General features: G+C 43.1%; 1 protein-coding gene across 1 annotated transcript in view; it reads left to right on the forward strand.

The window, feature by feature from the left end:
- LOC149442204 (phosphorylase b kinase regulatory subunit alpha, skeletal muscle isoform-like) overlaps nt 1-17,789 on the forward strand; it is a 326,068-nt gene extending 308,279 nt beyond the window's left edge. Inside the window, exon 34 of the mRNA XM_089656373.1 lies at nt 17,451-17,789. Within this exon, the coding sequence (XP_089512499.1) occupies nt 17,451-17,549 (99 nt within the window). The 3' untranslated portion in view covers nt 17,550-17,789. The remainder of the gene's footprint in view (nt 1-17,450) is intronic.
- Nucleotides 17,790-18,206: the final 417 nt, after the last annotated feature.

Consider the following 18,206-nt stretch of genomic DNA (forward strand, 5'->3'; position numbering starts at 1 on the left):
AATAGAACTGTTTGGTAGAAACACAACTCGTCGTGTTTGGAGGAGAGAGAATGCTGAGTTGCATCCAAAGAACACCATACCTACTGTGAAGCATGGGGGTGGCAACATCATGCTTTGGGGCTGTTTCTCCGCAAAGGGACCAGGACGACTGATCCATGTACAGGACAGAATGAATGGGGCCATGTATCGTGAGATTTTGAGTGCAAACCTCCTTCCATCAGCAAGGGCATTGAAGATGAAACGTGGCTGGGTCTTCCAACATGACAATGATTCCAAACATACCGCCCGGGCAACGAAGGAGTGGCTTCGTAAGAAGCATTTCAAGGTCCTGGAGTGGCCTAGCCAGTCTCCAGATCTCAACCCCATAGAAAACCTTTGGAGGGAGTAAAGTCTGTGTTGCCCAGCGACAGCCCCAAAACATCACTGCTCTAGAGGAGATCTGCATGGAGGAATGGGCCAACATACAAGCAACAGTGTGTGCCATTCTTGTGAAGACTTACAGGAAACGTTTGACCTCTGTCATTGCCAACAAAGGATATATAACAAAGTATTGAGATGAACTTTTGATATTGACCAAATACTTATTTTCCACCATAATTTGCAAATAAATTCTTTCCAAATCAGCCAATGTGATTGTCTGGATTTTTTTTCTCATTTTGTCTCTCATAGTTGAGGTCTACCTATGATGCCAATTACAGGCCTCTCTCATCTTTTTAAGTGGGAGAACTTGCACAATTGGTGGCTGACTAAATACTTTTTTGCCCCACTGTATATATATATATATACATACATACATACATACACACACTATATTATACACACACTATATTGCCAAACGTATTGGGACACCCCTCCAAATCATTGGATTCAGGTGTTCCAATTACCTCCATGCCCACAGGTGTATAACATCAAGCACCTAGGCATGCAGACTGCTTCTACAAACATTTGTGAAAGAATGGGTAGCTCTTAGGAGCTCAGTGACTCCAAGCATGGTACCGTGATAGGTTGCCACCTATGCAATAAGTCCATCAGTGAAATTTCCTTGCCACTAAATATACCACTGTTAGTGGTATTATAACAAAGTGGAAGCAACTGGGAAAAACAGCAACTCAGCCACAAAGTGGTAGGCCACGTAAAATGACAGAGCCGGGTCATTGAATGATGAAGCGCACAGAGCACAGAAGTCACCAACTATCTGAGTCAGTAGCTAAAGACCTCCAAACTTGGTGTAGCCTTCAGATTAGCACAACAACAGTGCATAGAGAGCTTCATGGAATGGGATTTCATGGCTGAGTAGCTGCATCCAAGCCTTACATCACCAAGTGCAATGCAAAGCGTCAGATGCAGTGGTGTAAAGCACGCTGCCACTGGACTCTAGAGCAGTGGAGACGTGTTCTCTGGAGTGACCAATCATGGTTCCTTCTCTGGCAATCTGATGGACATGTCTGAGTTTTGCAGTTCCCAGGAGAACAGTACTTGCCTGACTGCATTGTGCTACGTATAAAGTTTGGTGGAGGGGGATTATGATGTGGGGTTGTTTTTCAGGGGTTGGGCTTGGTCCCTCAGTTCCAGTGAAGGGAACTGTTAAGGCATCAGCATACCAAGACATTTTGGACAATTTCATGCTCCCAACTTTGTGGGAAGAGTTTGGGGATGGTCCCTTCCTGTTCCAACATGACTGCACACCAGGGCACAAAGCAAGGCCCATAAAGACATGGATGAGCAAGTTTGGGGTGGAGGAACTTGACTGGCCTGCACAGAGTCCTGACCTCAACCCAATAGAACACCTTTGGGATGAATTAGAGTGGAGACTGTGAGCCAGGCCTTCTCGTCCAACATCACTGCCTGACCTCACAAATGTGCTTCTGGAAGAATGGTCAAACCTTCCCATAGAAACACTCCTAAACCTTGTGGACGGCCTTCCCAGAAGAGTTGAAGCTGTTATAGCTGCAAAGGGCGGGCCAACTCAATATTGATCATTACGGACTAAGACTGAGATGCCGTTAAAGTTCATGTGTGTGTAAAGGCAGGCTGACCCAATACTTTTGGTAATATAGTGTATATGTACATATACACACACAAACATTGGCCTCTTTATTAGGTACATCTGTTAAATTGCCTGGTAACACATATTGCTAATCAGCCAATCACATGGCAGCAACTCAATGCATTTAGGCATATAGACATGGTGAAGACGACTTGCTGAAGGTCAAACCAAGCATCAGAATGGGAAAGAAAGGGGATTTAAGTGACTTTGAATGTGGTATTTCAAAATGTTCTGATCTTCTGAGATTTTCACACACAACCATGTTTAGAGTTTACAGAGAATGGACTGAAAAAGAGAAAATATCCAGTGAGTGGCATTTGTGTGGATGAAAATGCCTTGTTGATGTCAAAAGAGGATTGATAGACTGGTTGCTGCGACATTCAGATGGTAGGGTCAGAATTTGGCATAAACAACATGAAAGCATGAATCCATCCTGCCTTGCATCAACAGTTCAGGCTGGTGGTGGTGTAATGATGTGGGGGATATTTTCTTGCAACTAGCAAGGTGTACCTAATAAATTGGCCAGTGCATGTATATATTGTAGTGCTGTCCCTGAAAGAGCCGCTTAAATTAACCAGTTATTCCCCAGATTTAGTACAGAGGTAGACAGGCACAATGATCAGCCTTGAGGTGTCTTTTAGGATTTTATTGCTGAATAACTTGGGATAGGGTGATATGGGATACTCCAACTTCACCAAATATACGCAGGACAATACTTCTTTATGTTGCAAACTGCAGGAACAGGTCTTCTGCTCAGCTCAGAGTACAGTCCCCCCATAAAAGACGAGAAAGGATCAGAGGTATGTACTCCTCAGGAGGGGAACTACTTTACCCAAGTTCAAAGGATGGTTTCCCCATGAGAAACTAGAGGAGACCAACTGTATGAACCTCTCAAGAGAGGAATTACTTTCACAAAACTAAAGAGGACTGGTTGGGATGCAACCAGCAATCCCAGTAGTGCACAGTCACTAGGATCTTGTAGTAAAACAGTACTCTCAAGGCTATGGGATCAGCTGTGCCCTTTCATCTTTCTTCAGGTGCCTTCCAGTGAGGCTATGCAAACTGGATCCTCAGGCGAAATTTCAGGGTGTCAGAGATAACTTCAGATGTAGGCCCCCTGGCTCCTCCCACCCAGCGCCTTGATGAATGACTGTTGGAAAGCACATTGAGAGTCCTTCAGGTGCTTTCTTTTGTAGACTCCAAGCAGGCTTTCATGTGTTTTGCACTGAGAAGAAGTTTCCATCTAGCCACTCTGCCATAAAGTCCAGATCAATGGAGGGCTGCATTGATGGTTGTCCTTCTGAAACTTTGTCCCATTTCCACACAGTATCTCTGGAGTTCAGTGACCATCAGGTTCTTGTTCACCTTTACTAAGGCCCTTCTCCCAGATTGCTTAGTTTGACCAGCTCTTGGAAGAGTCCTGGTTGTGCCAAACTTCTTCCATTTGAGAATTATGGAGGCCACTGTGCTCTTGGGAACCTTCAGTGCAGCCGAAATTTTTTAGTAGCCAGATCTGTGCCTTGCAAGAATCTTGTGTCTGAGCTCTGCAGGCAGTTTCTTTGACCTCATAGCTTTTACTCTGATACAGTATGCATTGTCAGCTGTGAGGCCTTTTATAGAGAGGTCTGTGCCTTTCAAAATCATGTCCAGTCAATTTAATTTACCACAGGTGGACTCCAATCAAGGTGTAGAAATATCTCAGCATCGATCAAGAAAAATGGGAAGGCACATGAGCTAAACAAAAGTGTTATTGCAAAGGGTCTGAATATTCATGCCAATGTGATATTTCAGTTTTTCAATAAATGCACAGATATTTCTAAAATTCTGTTTTAACTTTGTCATTATGGGGTACTAAGTATAGATTAAGGAGAAAAAAATGAATTTACAGTGGATATAGAAAATATTAACACCCCCCCCCCTTTAAAATGTAAATAAAAAGACGGAATCAGAGTTGGGAAAAGGATCACCCCCCCTCCTAAAAATGACTTGTAAACTCAATCAGGTGTAGCTAATCACTTCCTCAATGGCACAGAAAGCCATTAGACTTTCAACTGTGATCAGCTGTGGATTAGAGCAGCATGAAATATTAGGATGTTATAAATTAATACAGCTGGATGAAACACAAACTGTGCCTGTCTTCATTTCAGGCTGCAAAGCAACAAACTGTGATTATTTTAAAGAGGGGTGTGATTCATTTCTATACCCACTATAAACAACTGTAGTATCAGGCTGCAACATAACAAAATTGAAAAAAGTGAAGGGGGTCTGAATACTTTCTGAATTATATATATATATATATATATATATAATCCTGTGCTGAGTCCTAATGAAGGGGGAGCGGTGTTTCTCTCAAAATGTGTTGGCTGTTTTTGTCTGACCTTTTTTTTTTTTAAATGATCTTGTACTCCTTTACTCCTTTATCAGGTTTTGGTCTGGTGCTCATTTCTGTATTTCTATGATTTGAGGTACTGTTGTTGCAAATCTATAGGTTCCCAGTATCTCTCTGAGTATGTTGTCTTGGAGAGCACAAGTGGAAGAGACTTAAAAAGTAAATTTTTAAACACCCCTGAAAGAGATCCATGGTAGATTGCTTTTAAGATGCTGTTTAGAGCTGACTGGCAAGTGTTAAGGAGGTGACATGCTGCCTCCTGAATGCCCATCTTTGATCCACAAGAGGTATCATGTAGGACCGTGCCATAACCACGTGCCTTAGATGCATTTGCGACACAGTTGTAGAGCTGAAACAAGACATATCTGTGCTCAATCCCAATAGCTTGTGCATGCATTTATTGATCAGGTGCTAAAGGGGTGTAGCCACATATTAACAATGGAAATCCCGGAGGAACCCTCTGCACACTGCCAATTACCCTTTCCAGCAAACGTTGCAATAAAGTTTTGGTGCTGTTACATTAACTTGAATGAGGTTTGATTGCCAAGTCACACCATCTACCAACTACAACATGCATTGGTTCATCCACATCTTGAGTATGTGATTCAGTTCTGGTCACTAATCTTGAGGAAGGACGTCCTTGAACTGGAGAGAGTCTGGAGAAGGGCAGTAAAGCTAATAAGGGGGCTGGAGCACCTCAGTCATGAGAAATGATTACTACAAACATTAAGTGTATTCTCCCTGGAGAAGAGGCATTTAAGAGGGGATATGATCACAATATGCAAATCTATAAAATGGAGATCCTAGCATTGAAAGGAAACTAACCTAAGGTCTCTAATGAGGACGTGCAGCCACACAATGAAGTTGGATGAGAAGTAGTTCAGTCTTAAACTGTGTAAAGGGTTCTTTACTATTAGAGCGATAAGGATGTGTAACTCCCTTCCACAGCTGGTGGTGTCAGCAGGAAGTGTAGTTAATTAAAAAACCTTTTATAGAACGTATGTGTTTCTTAATGAATGCAATGTACAGTGATATGAAAAATGGTAGTGACAAGTACATGTCAGGGGTCATGCTCAGAGTAGCTATAGCAGTAGCAAGGCTTCCACCGACCAGCAGGATAGATGTATAAGCAAGTCTCCTTGGTGGAGGATGCAGGTGCATTCAAGGTATGCGGTCTAAGCACTAACAAGTATTTACCAGAGCTCCTGATGGTGGAGATGGGTTTTGCTGTGTGTTAGTACCAGGTCCCAGTCCTCAGAATCACCCCACCAGAAGGTTAGCAAACTGGGGCCAGTAGCAGGTAGGAATAAGCAGAAGCGAAGTCAGTAAACAAGCCAAAGGTCAGAAACAAGTGGTTAGAGGTTGTGATCAAGCAGAAGCATAGTTGAGGAACAAGCCAAAAATTGGTAACAAGTGGCTGCAGGTTGGAAACAAGCGGAAGTGTAATCGAGGACCAAGCAGGGGCGGACTGACCATTCAGGCACTCGGGCAATGCCTGAGGGCCTGGGGTCAGTAGGGGGCCCCATGAGATGCCCCTGGTACCTTTCATAGGCTTTTTTGGGTGTGGGCAAGGAGACAGGGGCCCCATGATCCCCTATTGCCAGGGGGCCCCATGAGTTTTTCAGTGCCGCCCCTGGGACCAAGCTAAAGGTTGGTAACGAGTGATAGCAAAGATACAGACAGCAGCAAGAGCGACAAGAGCGAGATATTGACTGGAGAGAGCACAAAATCTGGCAAACAGGAAGTGCAAAGACATGGCTTATTTAGGAAGTTCATAGTAGGAGCAAAGGGAAAAGGTTCAAGAGAACACAACACACAAGGCAAGGTTGTCTAAGGAATCAGGCAGGGAGCTGTCCAGCATCTCAGGTGGCTTAGCAAGAAGATCTGGGTCCTGGCACACACGCTCAGGTCAACCTGGATGAAGTGATGTCTTTGTTCAACTTTGCCATGCAACATGAAACTTGCCACACCGCAAAATGACCGTGACAATGTCTACTAACATGTTTGCTGGCCAGGGACCAAGGCCAAAAATTGGCATAGCTGGCAGGTTAAATATGACAATTTCCTATAAAATGTTTTCCTGTCTTTCTATTTTCAGAAATAAAAAGTTGCCTGTTTTCCAGGCAGTTGAATAGCACTATATATATAGATTTCTATATATATAGTGCTATTCAACTGCCTGGAAAACAGACAACTACAGAAACGCTCATTGTAAAAGCTATAAAAAAAAAATATCAATCCATCCGAGGTCAGCATCAAGAATCAGAGCTGACTCATTTTCAACAAGAAAGTCTTGGATTCAATGATAAGACGAACGCTTGCTGTAAAGGAAGGTGTTTGAAAGACAATTTTCCATCAACTGTTGACAGCAGAAGCATTCAGACAACAATTTACCTGAGCAAGAGGCAATCTTGATTAGGCTTTAACGGTGATGCCACATGGGAGTTTTTCATTCCTGAGAAAAACAGTTTGAAAACAAGGCTCTTCAATATTTTAGTGTCTAGATATTTTTAGACATTTAGAGATTCAGGGCTGTTTTTAGATACAACTATACGCTGCTTGAAGTTTTTACAGAAAATAATATTGGCTTAGACATCAGGTGGTGATTGTCCTGTGGGCAGGATTGGTATGCAGGACCATTTTATTTATTTTTTTTGTAAAAAAATTATCATTGCTTAATGTCTTCACGCCACGTACGCAAATATGCAGCCTCTTGGCGGCTGGGCCTTGACGCTGAGCGGCCGCATATTTGCGTAGCATTTGTAAACAAGCTCGCCCTACACGCTCCCAGCACGTGCCGGTGTACCATGGAAAGGTCCAGAGCTCTCCTTGCGATTGGGACCTTTCTGATCCTGAGACTGCTGTGACAGCCAATCACGGCGGTCACATGACCCTAAACCCCGGCCCACCTCCCGGCATCAGAAACCCCTTAAAGGACCGGGAGGCGACGGCGTGAAGGGGTTAAACATGTATGCATAAAACAGTTTAATTCTCACAATGCACTGTGGTGGTGGTCACACAGTCATTCGCACAGGAGCGTGTTCTGACATGTAGTCAGTAAAGGCAAAATGTGCCCTGGTGCATAATCATGAGCAGATGGATAATTCCTATTAGCAAATCCTGTGCTCGTGCTCATACGTGTGCACTGCGGTGCACCCGCCCGCCATTAGATTGGCACCTAATGTGTTATTTCTGCTGCACTAGGACTGGCAGGAACACCAGGGATTTCACACAAAGGAAGCAATACGAAAAGAACAGGACACGATTTCATATGGTGGTAAAGCAGGCACATATCAGGAATATGCAATGTTGGGTTTACATATTCTTTAAGGCGAAAATCCAACGCAATATCGGTCAACTTTGGTATTTATTTATTGTATGCCCAGACAAATTGTTGACTGGAGCACATTTGGTTTAAGTGTCGGGGTTTCCTCTCAAAAGGAATACAAAATATTGATTATTGATGCATACAATATTTACCGAAATACACACAATGCTTACATGCAATATTATATCAAGCATTACCTAAAAAAATAAAATGTGTGTGTATATCTATATCTATATACGTCCGTTCCTAACCTCGGAAACTACTAAGCAACTCATTCACTCCCTCATTATATCACAACTTGACTACTGCAACTCCCTCTTCACTGGCTTACCTCACCACAGGCTATCCCTGCTTCAGTCGATCCTGAATGGTAAAAAATAGTGGTAGTGAGCACTTCTCTGTAATAGCAGCTAGAACACTCAGGTAACCATATAATACCTCTTGTAAAAAATAAACAGTAGTATAGTGCAGCGGCCAGACTCATCCACCTTACCAACCGCTCTGTATCCGCCACCCCCCTCTGCCAATCCCTCCATTGGATTCCGATTGCCCAACGAATCAAATTCAAAATGCTAACATTGACGTACAAAGCTGTCCATAACATGCCCGAAACTACATCACCGACCTGATATCCAAATACCATCCAAAACGTACTCTCCGCTCCTCACAAGACCTCCTTCTCTCTAGTTCCCTGGTCACCTCCTCCCATGCCTGCCTCCAGGACTTCTCCAGGGCTTCACCCATCCTCTTGAATTCCCTACCCCAATCCATCAGACTATCACCTACTCTCCTCTCCTTTAGGCACACCTTGAAAACCTACCTCTTCAGTGAAGTGTACCCCGCCCTCTGCTAATTGCCGATCTCCTCCACTCTTCCTACCACTCCATCCCCCACAGCTATTCCTCCCGTACTGCTATCCCCTCCCTCCTAGATTGTAAGCTCCAAGGAGCAGGGCCCTCGAACCCCTCGTGTATCGCATTGTATTGTTATTGTACTGTCTCATGTATTGTCTCCCATTGTAATGTACAGCGCTGAGCGAACTGTTGGCGCTATATAAATACTGTATAATAATTATAATATATATATACACACACACACACATATATATATATTTTATTTCTTTCTCTCAGACCAAATAACTAATAAAATATGTTCAAATACAGCACAAGTTTTCATTGGGCTTCGGGCCGATTGGCTTTGGATCTTATTGTCTTCTTTTATAATTTATTTTAATTAAGACAAAGATATGCAACACAAAAATATAATTGTTAAAACACATGGCTTAGTAAATCCAAACAAAAACCACAAAGCGATCATCAAGAAAGTGGCACATCTTAGTTTAATGCCAAACTAATTTACTCTACTTGTCTTTCATGCTACATTTGGCCTTGGCTTCAGCAGGCTGTCTGAAATATGTGAAAATATTTTCCATTTAATTGGTTTGGATCTAGATTCTGGCTCAAGCAGACGACAGTGAGACCCCTGGGTAAAGTTTTGACAGAAGCCCTTTTTCGCTCATTTACTTGGAAGCAGGCAAGGTTTAGAGTCCTTGTGCAACCATATGTACAAAAGTAAGCAGCAAAGCCAAAGATAGAGAGATAACAGAACAAAAAAAGAGCTTAAAGAGAACCTGTGGGAGGATAAAGTACTAAATAGGCAGAAGGACCAGATAACCGCCAACAGAAGCAGCCAACATATCCAACTTACCATAGTATTTGTCCCTCCAGCGCTGCCTGAAGCCTTCACCAAGTTTGATCTGCAAAAAGCGAGTTTTACTGTTATATTTTACCTGTGAAAAACAAGTGCCCAAGGTGTCTGTAGTGTTTCCCTGCCTCCCTAGAGACCTATACAGGTTATCCAATTAGACTATTTATGTTTAGGGTTCCAATGAACTCTTCAAACAGGCACAGAGCTACATAATCACTCCTCTCAACATTTTTGCTGGTAGGAAAAAATTTGTTCAATTTGGTCAATGAAACATCTTTTGGGTTGCAGCAATTTTTGGCAATTTGTGGTTCAAAATGGTGAACTAATGACTTTTTTGCAGCATTGAGAACAAACTTTAGAATTGTCTAGCACTGATTTTGTTGGAGAGCTTTTGAGCTTTTAGTTCCTATATACATGGGTTGAAATCTGAAATAATTTTCTTTTGAAAATTAAAACAAAGAATTTTCTCCCGAGCTTCATACCATTAGTGGGCCGCAACATCAGCCGATTTTCATGTGGCCATTGAATTTGAGTGATCAGGCACGTTGGAAATTTTTTTAAAAACTAATTTCTAATCAATTATGGGAAAGTCGTGCGGAAAGTATAATCAAAAAATAAATGAGCATGAGCTGTGACCTGGAAAGAAAAGAAGATTCCCAGCCATGAAAATTCTTTTCTGTAACAACATGAGATGAAATTGAAGGCTTCGTTGGTCAAATTTCGAAATCAATCAGATGGCACCATCAGATTACAATACACAAAAAATGTCAGATTTTCGAAAGAACATTTGTTCAAAATTTACCATGTTTGGCCTGCATTAGTCTCTTTTGCCATAACCTCTATGGTTATACTGTTTAGTAGACACTCATGTAATCCAATGCATCTGACATTTAAATACAAATCACCAGAAAAAATATCAGTGAGATATGTAGCTGCAACTAAGCTTTTACTGAGCTATGCACTTATAGGTAGGTTCAGTCTGTACCACTGTAGGTGGTGTTTGACCAAACTGGCAATATAGAAGGAGAAGAAAGTCCTGGGGAATTAAGTTCCTCTATGGTTTCCTTAGGGTCACCTGGAGCAGCTGTCTGATTGGATGTTGGCCCCCTCGTGACCTGTGTGGCCATCTTGGGTGTATGTGAACTTATTTAAGCTTCTGGCCCCCTGATTTGGCACGCATTGGCAAAGAAGCTAGCATAGGGATAGGTTCCCATCAGTCAGGGAGAGTGCTTAGCGCTAAGGAAAGGTTCCGGAAGAGTATGGAAAGTGCAGGGACTACATCTTCCTCCTTGGAGCAGCTCCTTTATTGGGTTGGACTTGTCATGCCGCACTTCCACCCCCTGCTGTGAGTCTTGTAAGTGGCACTGGATGACTGTACTCATCTGCCGGGCCTGGTTGTACCTTGTTGGAATGTTTTCAATATATGCAGTACACTGCACTCCACCTCTGTGTATTCTCTGCACCACTACACCACACTGCCCACACACTTATTCAATTGAAGGGCTTTTAGACCCTTTAGTCCCTTTTTACCATAACCTGTATGCTTACAATATCTAGTAGACACTCATGTATTCCAATGTGGCTGACATTTAAGCTACAAATCCCTAGAAGAAAAATGATCAGAGACATATGTAGTGGTTACAAAGCCTTTACTGTGCTATGCTCTGATTTGATTGGAGGGCTTTTAGTCCCTTTCACTGTAACCTGTATACTGTTTGTAGCGCTACCCCCATAGGGGCCGCTGGTAATAGCTGGCTCTTCCCTATTAGTAGAGACTGTCCATCACAAGCAGATGCACACTGGCTCCAATAGCTGAGTCTAGGGATGTCTTTGTGATATTTATTGCTTGAAGAACTTTAAGCAAGAGAGGGGTTAGGGCATGGGATACTCCAAAACACTGCTTAGCAACAGGACGACACTTTTCTCTAGACTCCCATTACAGCATTCTGCTGGGGACAGGGGAATGGCCACTACTCAGACCCTGTGAGAGCTGCTTCAGTCCATACCTACCTCTACCACTTATATCCCAAAAGCACACAATCACCAGGAATCAACTCAGGGTCATTACTCACAAGTCTCCAGTACAGCTGCACACCTTCCAGCTTCTTATGATCATGGTCCAGTGAGAGAGGCAATCCTTCTCCAGACCCGATCCCTCATGGTGAATTCCTACAGCCAGCTCCTCAAGAAGATCACTCCAGCAGCCCTAACACTGCTGAGGTCTCAAGAACAGCTACACAGTCCATAGGCTACAGCTCCTGAGGCTTTGGAACGCTCCATGCCAAGAAAAGAACAATTTCCCCAGGGTTTCAACCTATTTATCACCTCCCCAGCCACCTTGTGAACACTCCTCTCCAGGGATTGGCTAGGGCATGAAAAATATTTGGGCTGGTTATTTGGATGTTCTGGAAAAAAGCAGGGGAAGCAATCAAACTCCGAGCCTGTGAAACCCTGAACAGACCAGAACACTCAATCACTGCTCCCTTGTCTACAAAAGGAGTCAAAACTAAATTTGCCCAGCATCCTAGGAGGGTGCTACATCTCCATATCCTGTCTAGTGGACACTGTAATCCAGCTGACATTTAGCTACAAATCACCAGAAAAAATGATCAAACAGATTTGTAGCAGCTAGAAAGCTGTTGTGTGATATTGTACTTACTTACCAAGCTATCTATAGATGGGAAGCAGACACTGGGGAAAAACAATTGTGGTGCTATACTCTGCATCCTACATGGAAAGTTATCAGACCTCTACATAAACCAAAAAAAAACCCAAATGCACTCCTCAGCTGTATATTTGGAACCATCTGGTGCCTTCAATTAGGGGCATATTTATAAAGCATAAAATCTAACATTCACTGCACTTGAATCTGCCTGATGCATGTGTTTAACTCCATTATCCTACTGATGATACTGGTACAATTACTTGGTGATCTAAACATCCCCTGCCATAGATTGGTTTTCCAAGGAGCTAGAGACACTAAAAGCAGTGGAAGCCATAGGCTCTTGCTACTGTCAAACTCCTCTGGGGAGAGAGTGGGGAGCATAGCTTACTGGTGCTGTGTATGCCTGTGGACGCACACAGCCCAGCTCTGGAGTGCATGGGTGCCTGCTTGCTGAAGATGCACCCAGAGCAGGGAGGAACAGGTAGTCCTAGCAGGTGCCTGCCAAAGAGAAGGTAAGCAACCTCTCTAAGTTCACTTTTGTTGAGAAAAAACAATGTACATTTCACTTTGTGGCAGATTCCCACCTGTTTCTGCTCTGAAGAAATACTTAGCTATTTGTCTGAACATGTCCTTTGAACACTGATTCTGAATGGGAGGGTCTGATTCTTTATTATCACCTGGTGCACTAACAGTGTTCCAACGAGAAAAGCTGCAGTAACTGCATCCCTTTAGTGGTTAACCCTTCGGGAGTATCTCTGACTGAAATGAAAAGGTAATTTTTAGTAAAATAAATTATAATATGACTTGTATAGCAGTTTATAAGTGAGATTTTTTATTAATTTATTGTTTTCCATGAAAGTGAAGTTACCCTTTAAGTCCTGATGAAGGGGGATTTGTGACATCAAAATGAATTGGCTGCCTTTTGTTTTCTTGTTGCCACTTGTTGAAAAATAAAAAAATTGGACTTCCTAGACATTTGCTTGGCATTCATTTTGGCTCAACTACACTTGGATTTCTCAATTTGGGGGGTCCCCATATCTTAGGGGGCCCCCCCCATTTTGTGAAGAGCTGGTAAGTCCAAGCCATCAGGCTCAAACAGCAACTATTTGTGCTGGCTGAAAATCTGCATTCAGCGCCTTGTTTCTCATTTATAGAGATGTGTTTTCATGGCAGTAATTGATGTACCACCAGTGAGGCTCCATTCACAAGCATCCCCACTACGCGATTTTCACATGATTCTGTGCGTCACATAGGGACAGCCCATTCACTTGAACAAGCGTCACACAATTTTTAAAGGTGCAGTTTACTGCGATTGCTACCTGATCCACGACAATCACGTCACTTTTAGGGTGCCATCGAAGGATAATGGCACCCAAACGCACATTGCTCATTTGCCGCACAATTTAGAATTGTGGCGATTCTGTCTGTGATTCCAAATCACGAGATGTGAACAGGACCTGAAAGTCACATTGAGGATTAATGCACATGAACATTTTACAGTACACGCGGTTGCCTAGTGTAAATTTCCTGGCACTTTGCTGTGCCTGGGGAGCCGCAGGTGCTCCTTACAGCCTGACAAACAAGTGAATGGCTGTACTCATGTAAATGACGACGCATTTTTACATCAGCATTTACTTGCGCATACATGTGAGATGGGGAAACAGCTCTCATTGTTTGAACACTGTTTGTGTGCAGTAAATTATAGTGTGGAGTAAATAGATGTTTTGACTGACATTCTGCGGTTTAGCCACAAGATGTCACTGTTTTTCTAACACAGGATCAGACTGCATAGATATTTGTATATTCATGAAGAGGTGGGGTTTTTTAGTGAACAGGAAGAGGAGACTGCAGCCATGTTTTAGACAATGCTGAATGCAGGAGCCATGTTTTGGACGATGCTGAATGCAGGGGCCGTGTGAGCTGAGAATCTGATGACATCCAGGTGTGAAAGCGTCCCTTACTAACCAGAGATTGCTGCCAGGAAGGCTGATGAGAGCAGAGGAACTAAGCAACATTTGTTCTGTTCAGAGTCACCAGCGGATGAAAAGCAGACCCGGGTCGGTAAGATCGTGCACGCACCTCATTTCAGTGTTGGCACCCAGAGACTGAGTCCAGGCCTATAGTTAGTTAGGGTCTCTGTTTGTGTCAGGCCACAAGTGTTGTTACTGATTATTGGAAGGACTCCACCACTTAAAGCGACATTTCACATTGGAGAGCTGATAAAATCCTACAAACTCAAGCCAGACTGGCGTTTTGCTCAGAAGGAATACTCAGGCACGTGCTACAGGACCAGTTATGGGAGGGGGAATACTGTAGATTTGTGTAAGATTGTAAGCTGTTGTGCTGCACCGCAGGCTAGCCCATACCATACACCCATACACTGATTCCTGCTCTATTAGGGTAATAACAGGTAAGGTGTGGCAGCTTAGTTGTGCCCGCCAGTAGGTAATTACTACACCTTCTACCTTCATCCATCAGGAGGCGCCGTGCTGTGCAGCACAAGGGTCTCAGCCATTGGGCTGGGTGTATGTAAATTTATTGTATGTTCCCAGCATTTGTGGTTGTGTTTATTTGCCACATCTAAGTAAAATTCTGTTGTGACAAAAGCTGGTGTTGGGGTTGCTTTCCTCGTCGTGACTTCACTGTATCCTGGGGAGCCCACCCCGGTACACGGCTTAAAACCACATCATATGTATTTCCCGAACGCACAAGTTTCATGCTCGGAAAATACATTGGACACACATGCTTGATTAAATACCAAGGCAAAGAAGTATCACTGTTTGCAAGACTATGAACACGTATAGGCATTCATTTGTATGGCAGGCTCTATGCAGCACCTGCGGCTCCCTGGGTGTGGGAAATCTCTGGGAAATTTACATCAGACATATAAAATGCCTACAAATGTCAGTGTGCATTAACCATTAGTGCTTTATAAATATGCCCCTTAGGTGAATTTAGATGTGATTTGAAATGTTAGATACAATGGAAGCCCATTAACATGCCAGTCGCGTTAATATGCATTATTGACATGTATTGCACATGTTTTTTTGAAGCATTTGCGTTGCGCTAAATACTGCTTTCCAGGCATCTCCTCTGTATTGGTTTTGTATTGTATGGATTCTTATACTGTCGTCTCAGCTAGTAGCTCTTTCTAAGGCTAGGTTCACATCTATGCAGGTTGCATTTGATCCGTTTCTGCATTGCATTTTTGCACATGCGTTTTTGACGTATTTTGTTGTTTTTTTACCTTGTTGTTAGGCAGATTTAAAAACACAAAATGCACCAAAAACGCAGTACATGCTTTTCTGCAGCATTTCCACTGAAGTTTATAGAACCAAAAATGCAACTTTTTGCATTTAAAAAAGTCCCTGAGCCTTTCCAAAAAACGCACTGGGTGAAAACGCAGAGATGTGGACCTGTCCCATAGGAGATCACGTTAAATGGACTGTAGTGCGTTTCTGCAAAATGCTGCGGAAAATGCTGAGGTGTGAACCTAGGGTAACCGCATTTCAAATGTGCATTTGCATTGGCATAAATGGGAGGCATTAAACCAACCGTACATGTTGAATACATTTTGGAACCCAGCCCTGTGAACAGCACTGTCTGCTGCAATGCACATAATTGACACAGAGCACTGAGGCATTCATGACGCTTCAAAAATGCAGATGAAACGCCTGCTTTTGACACAAGTGTAAACATAGAAGTACTCTTGCAGCTGCTTTGATCACTGTTGTTGCCAGGGTGAACATCTCAGTGGTTCCAGCAGACAGAATGCACAATCTCTCATGCCTCCCACAATGCGACGCTCTCAGTCTGATCCACCAATCCCCAAGCCACACCACATGGAGTGTGCACAAGTGAGTGCTTGTATTGTCTTCCAGTCCACTTTTTCACCTTTGTAGGGGCTCTGGCAGTGATCATAGCAGCAGATAGGTGCAGGGGATAAAACGAAGGGCAATGGAGAGTGGCTTATGTACACTGGTTTGTATATTGGGAGTAAACATTCATATGTTTTAACTTGGTATTAGTGTATTTCTGTTTCCTGTGTTGTCTGTTTGCCTTACCTTGTGTTGATGGGCTGCTTTGCTGTGACTGTATTATAGACAAGTCCATGTATTCATCCACTTAGCTTGTCCCTATTCACCAGGAATTCTTTTTCCAGGTCCTATCCATTCCTCAACAATTCTTCTGTGTTCCATCACAAATGTAGGGATCCTAATGTGATGAAAACACATCCTTTCAAACACAGTGATCTAACAGTTGATTTTTTCTGCCTGTTTGTGGCTGGGTCAAATCTAATTACTGTTTGGGTCACACCTGCAGAGCACTAGACTGGGAGACCCAGGGACTGTGGAATATGTAGTTTCTTCATGGGTAAAAGCAATTTTTAGATTACAGACAGAGGCCATACATAACCAGTGGAAAGCCATGCTGCATGTCTCATGTTATGACACTGGTATGTGAAGATTTACTCTGCTATAAGCTGTGTACAGGGCAACAAATGACACCATAAAACTACATGTCCAATGCACATTTTTACAGAAGTAGGAAGGTTTATAATGCCTTTAATACAAGTGAGAGTCATTTGGAATTCAGGGACTCCAGCTGCAGACTGTTATATTGAATGCTGCAAGTGTAATGCCCAGTGTGGTGGGTTTGATACTTGTACATGCACCCTTTGCTTTGGTTGTAGTGCTGGAGCAGAACTCCTACTGTCTTCCATGATAGCTTAGCATGGAAGACTTTGAAGCCTGAACTCCTATCTCTCTGCAATGTCAGCTTGCCATCTCACTTCTGCACATGGTGTTACTATGGAACTCAAATTTTAGCCTCCCTCTAGGTCCCTTACTGCAGACTGCAGGTCCTGGCACTGCACCCTACACCAGCCTTTCTCAACCAGGGTGCCCAGGCACCTTGGGGAGCGCTGACGTTTCTTCAGGGGTGCCTTGACAAACTGCCTAAACATTGCCCAAAAATGCATCCTTAAAGGAGGGACCCACCTATCGTGACCAGACCAGCTTTGTTCCTTCTGGATTGAGGACCCATGGGCTTTTGATATATACTGCTTATATATATCTTATTTCTGGTGAGTGCGTATTTCTGCTACTTCCTCACGGATCACCAACATTGAGTTTCCACTTGTCACCTGACATGTTTCTATGAACTGGACTTGCAGTGGACTAATTTCGGATTTATTATTAATATCTACAGCGCTGCCCTGTTTTTTATGTTATTCTGTATAAGTACTTATCGGTTGCTTAGAGTGCTCAGCTGCTGTTCAGGACCAGTGCTCACTGTGTTTTTTTACTTTTAGATTGCCCAAAAACTGTATACAAGCCAGCGGATGGATCAAGCCTGCATTTTAGATACACAAAGCCACAGGTTTTCATTGTGCACCATTACAACCTTCTAGACGCCAGCGTCCTAACAACCAATGACACCATCAGTTGATATGGAGGATGTCAGTCGCCTGTACGGCATCCGTGTTTGACCCTCCCCTACCCCTCTCCATCAGTAATGGGGGGCAAATTAGCTGAGTGATAGAGAGAAATTGAGGGAGAAGAGAAACACTGGAATACTAGTCAGTACCAGTGTGCAAAATTGTATTTGCATTGGAAGAATAAATCCCCTCTAACATTGGGTGTCCTAAATGTGTGGGTGTTGCTGCATTAGGTCAAACTATTAGAATAGGTTTTTTTACATTTTAGAATGGGGTGCCTTGAGACTGTCCATAATTTTAAAGGGTCCTCAATATTGTTCATAACTTTAAAAGGTTCCTTGACTGAAAAAAGGTTGGGAAACACTGTCCTACACCAATTTCAGACAGGCAGCTGGTGTGAAGAAGTGGGGGCTCAGTCATGACATTTATATAGAGTAGCTTACAGCAGTCTCATAGTATGCAAAAAAAAAAAGGTTTTTGTGTTCATCTCTCAACCCCCATAATTCCAGAAACATATCCTTAAAAGAGGAGTTTTATCCTCCCACTCTATTATTTTTCTTCTTCACCACTTACCTGATGATGAGATAGCTGCAGATGAGATACTCACCCACACAAAAGGATTATGTGTTG

The sequence above is a fragment of the Staurois parvus genome, unplaced genomic scaffold, assembly GCF_062004578.1.
Source record: "Staurois parvus isolate SC_StPar_1 unplaced genomic scaffold, SC_StPar_1.0 ptg000902l, whole genome shotgun sequence".
Classification (NCBI taxonomy): domain Eukaryota; kingdom Metazoa; phylum Chordata; class Amphibia; order Anura; family Ranidae; genus Staurois; species Staurois parvus.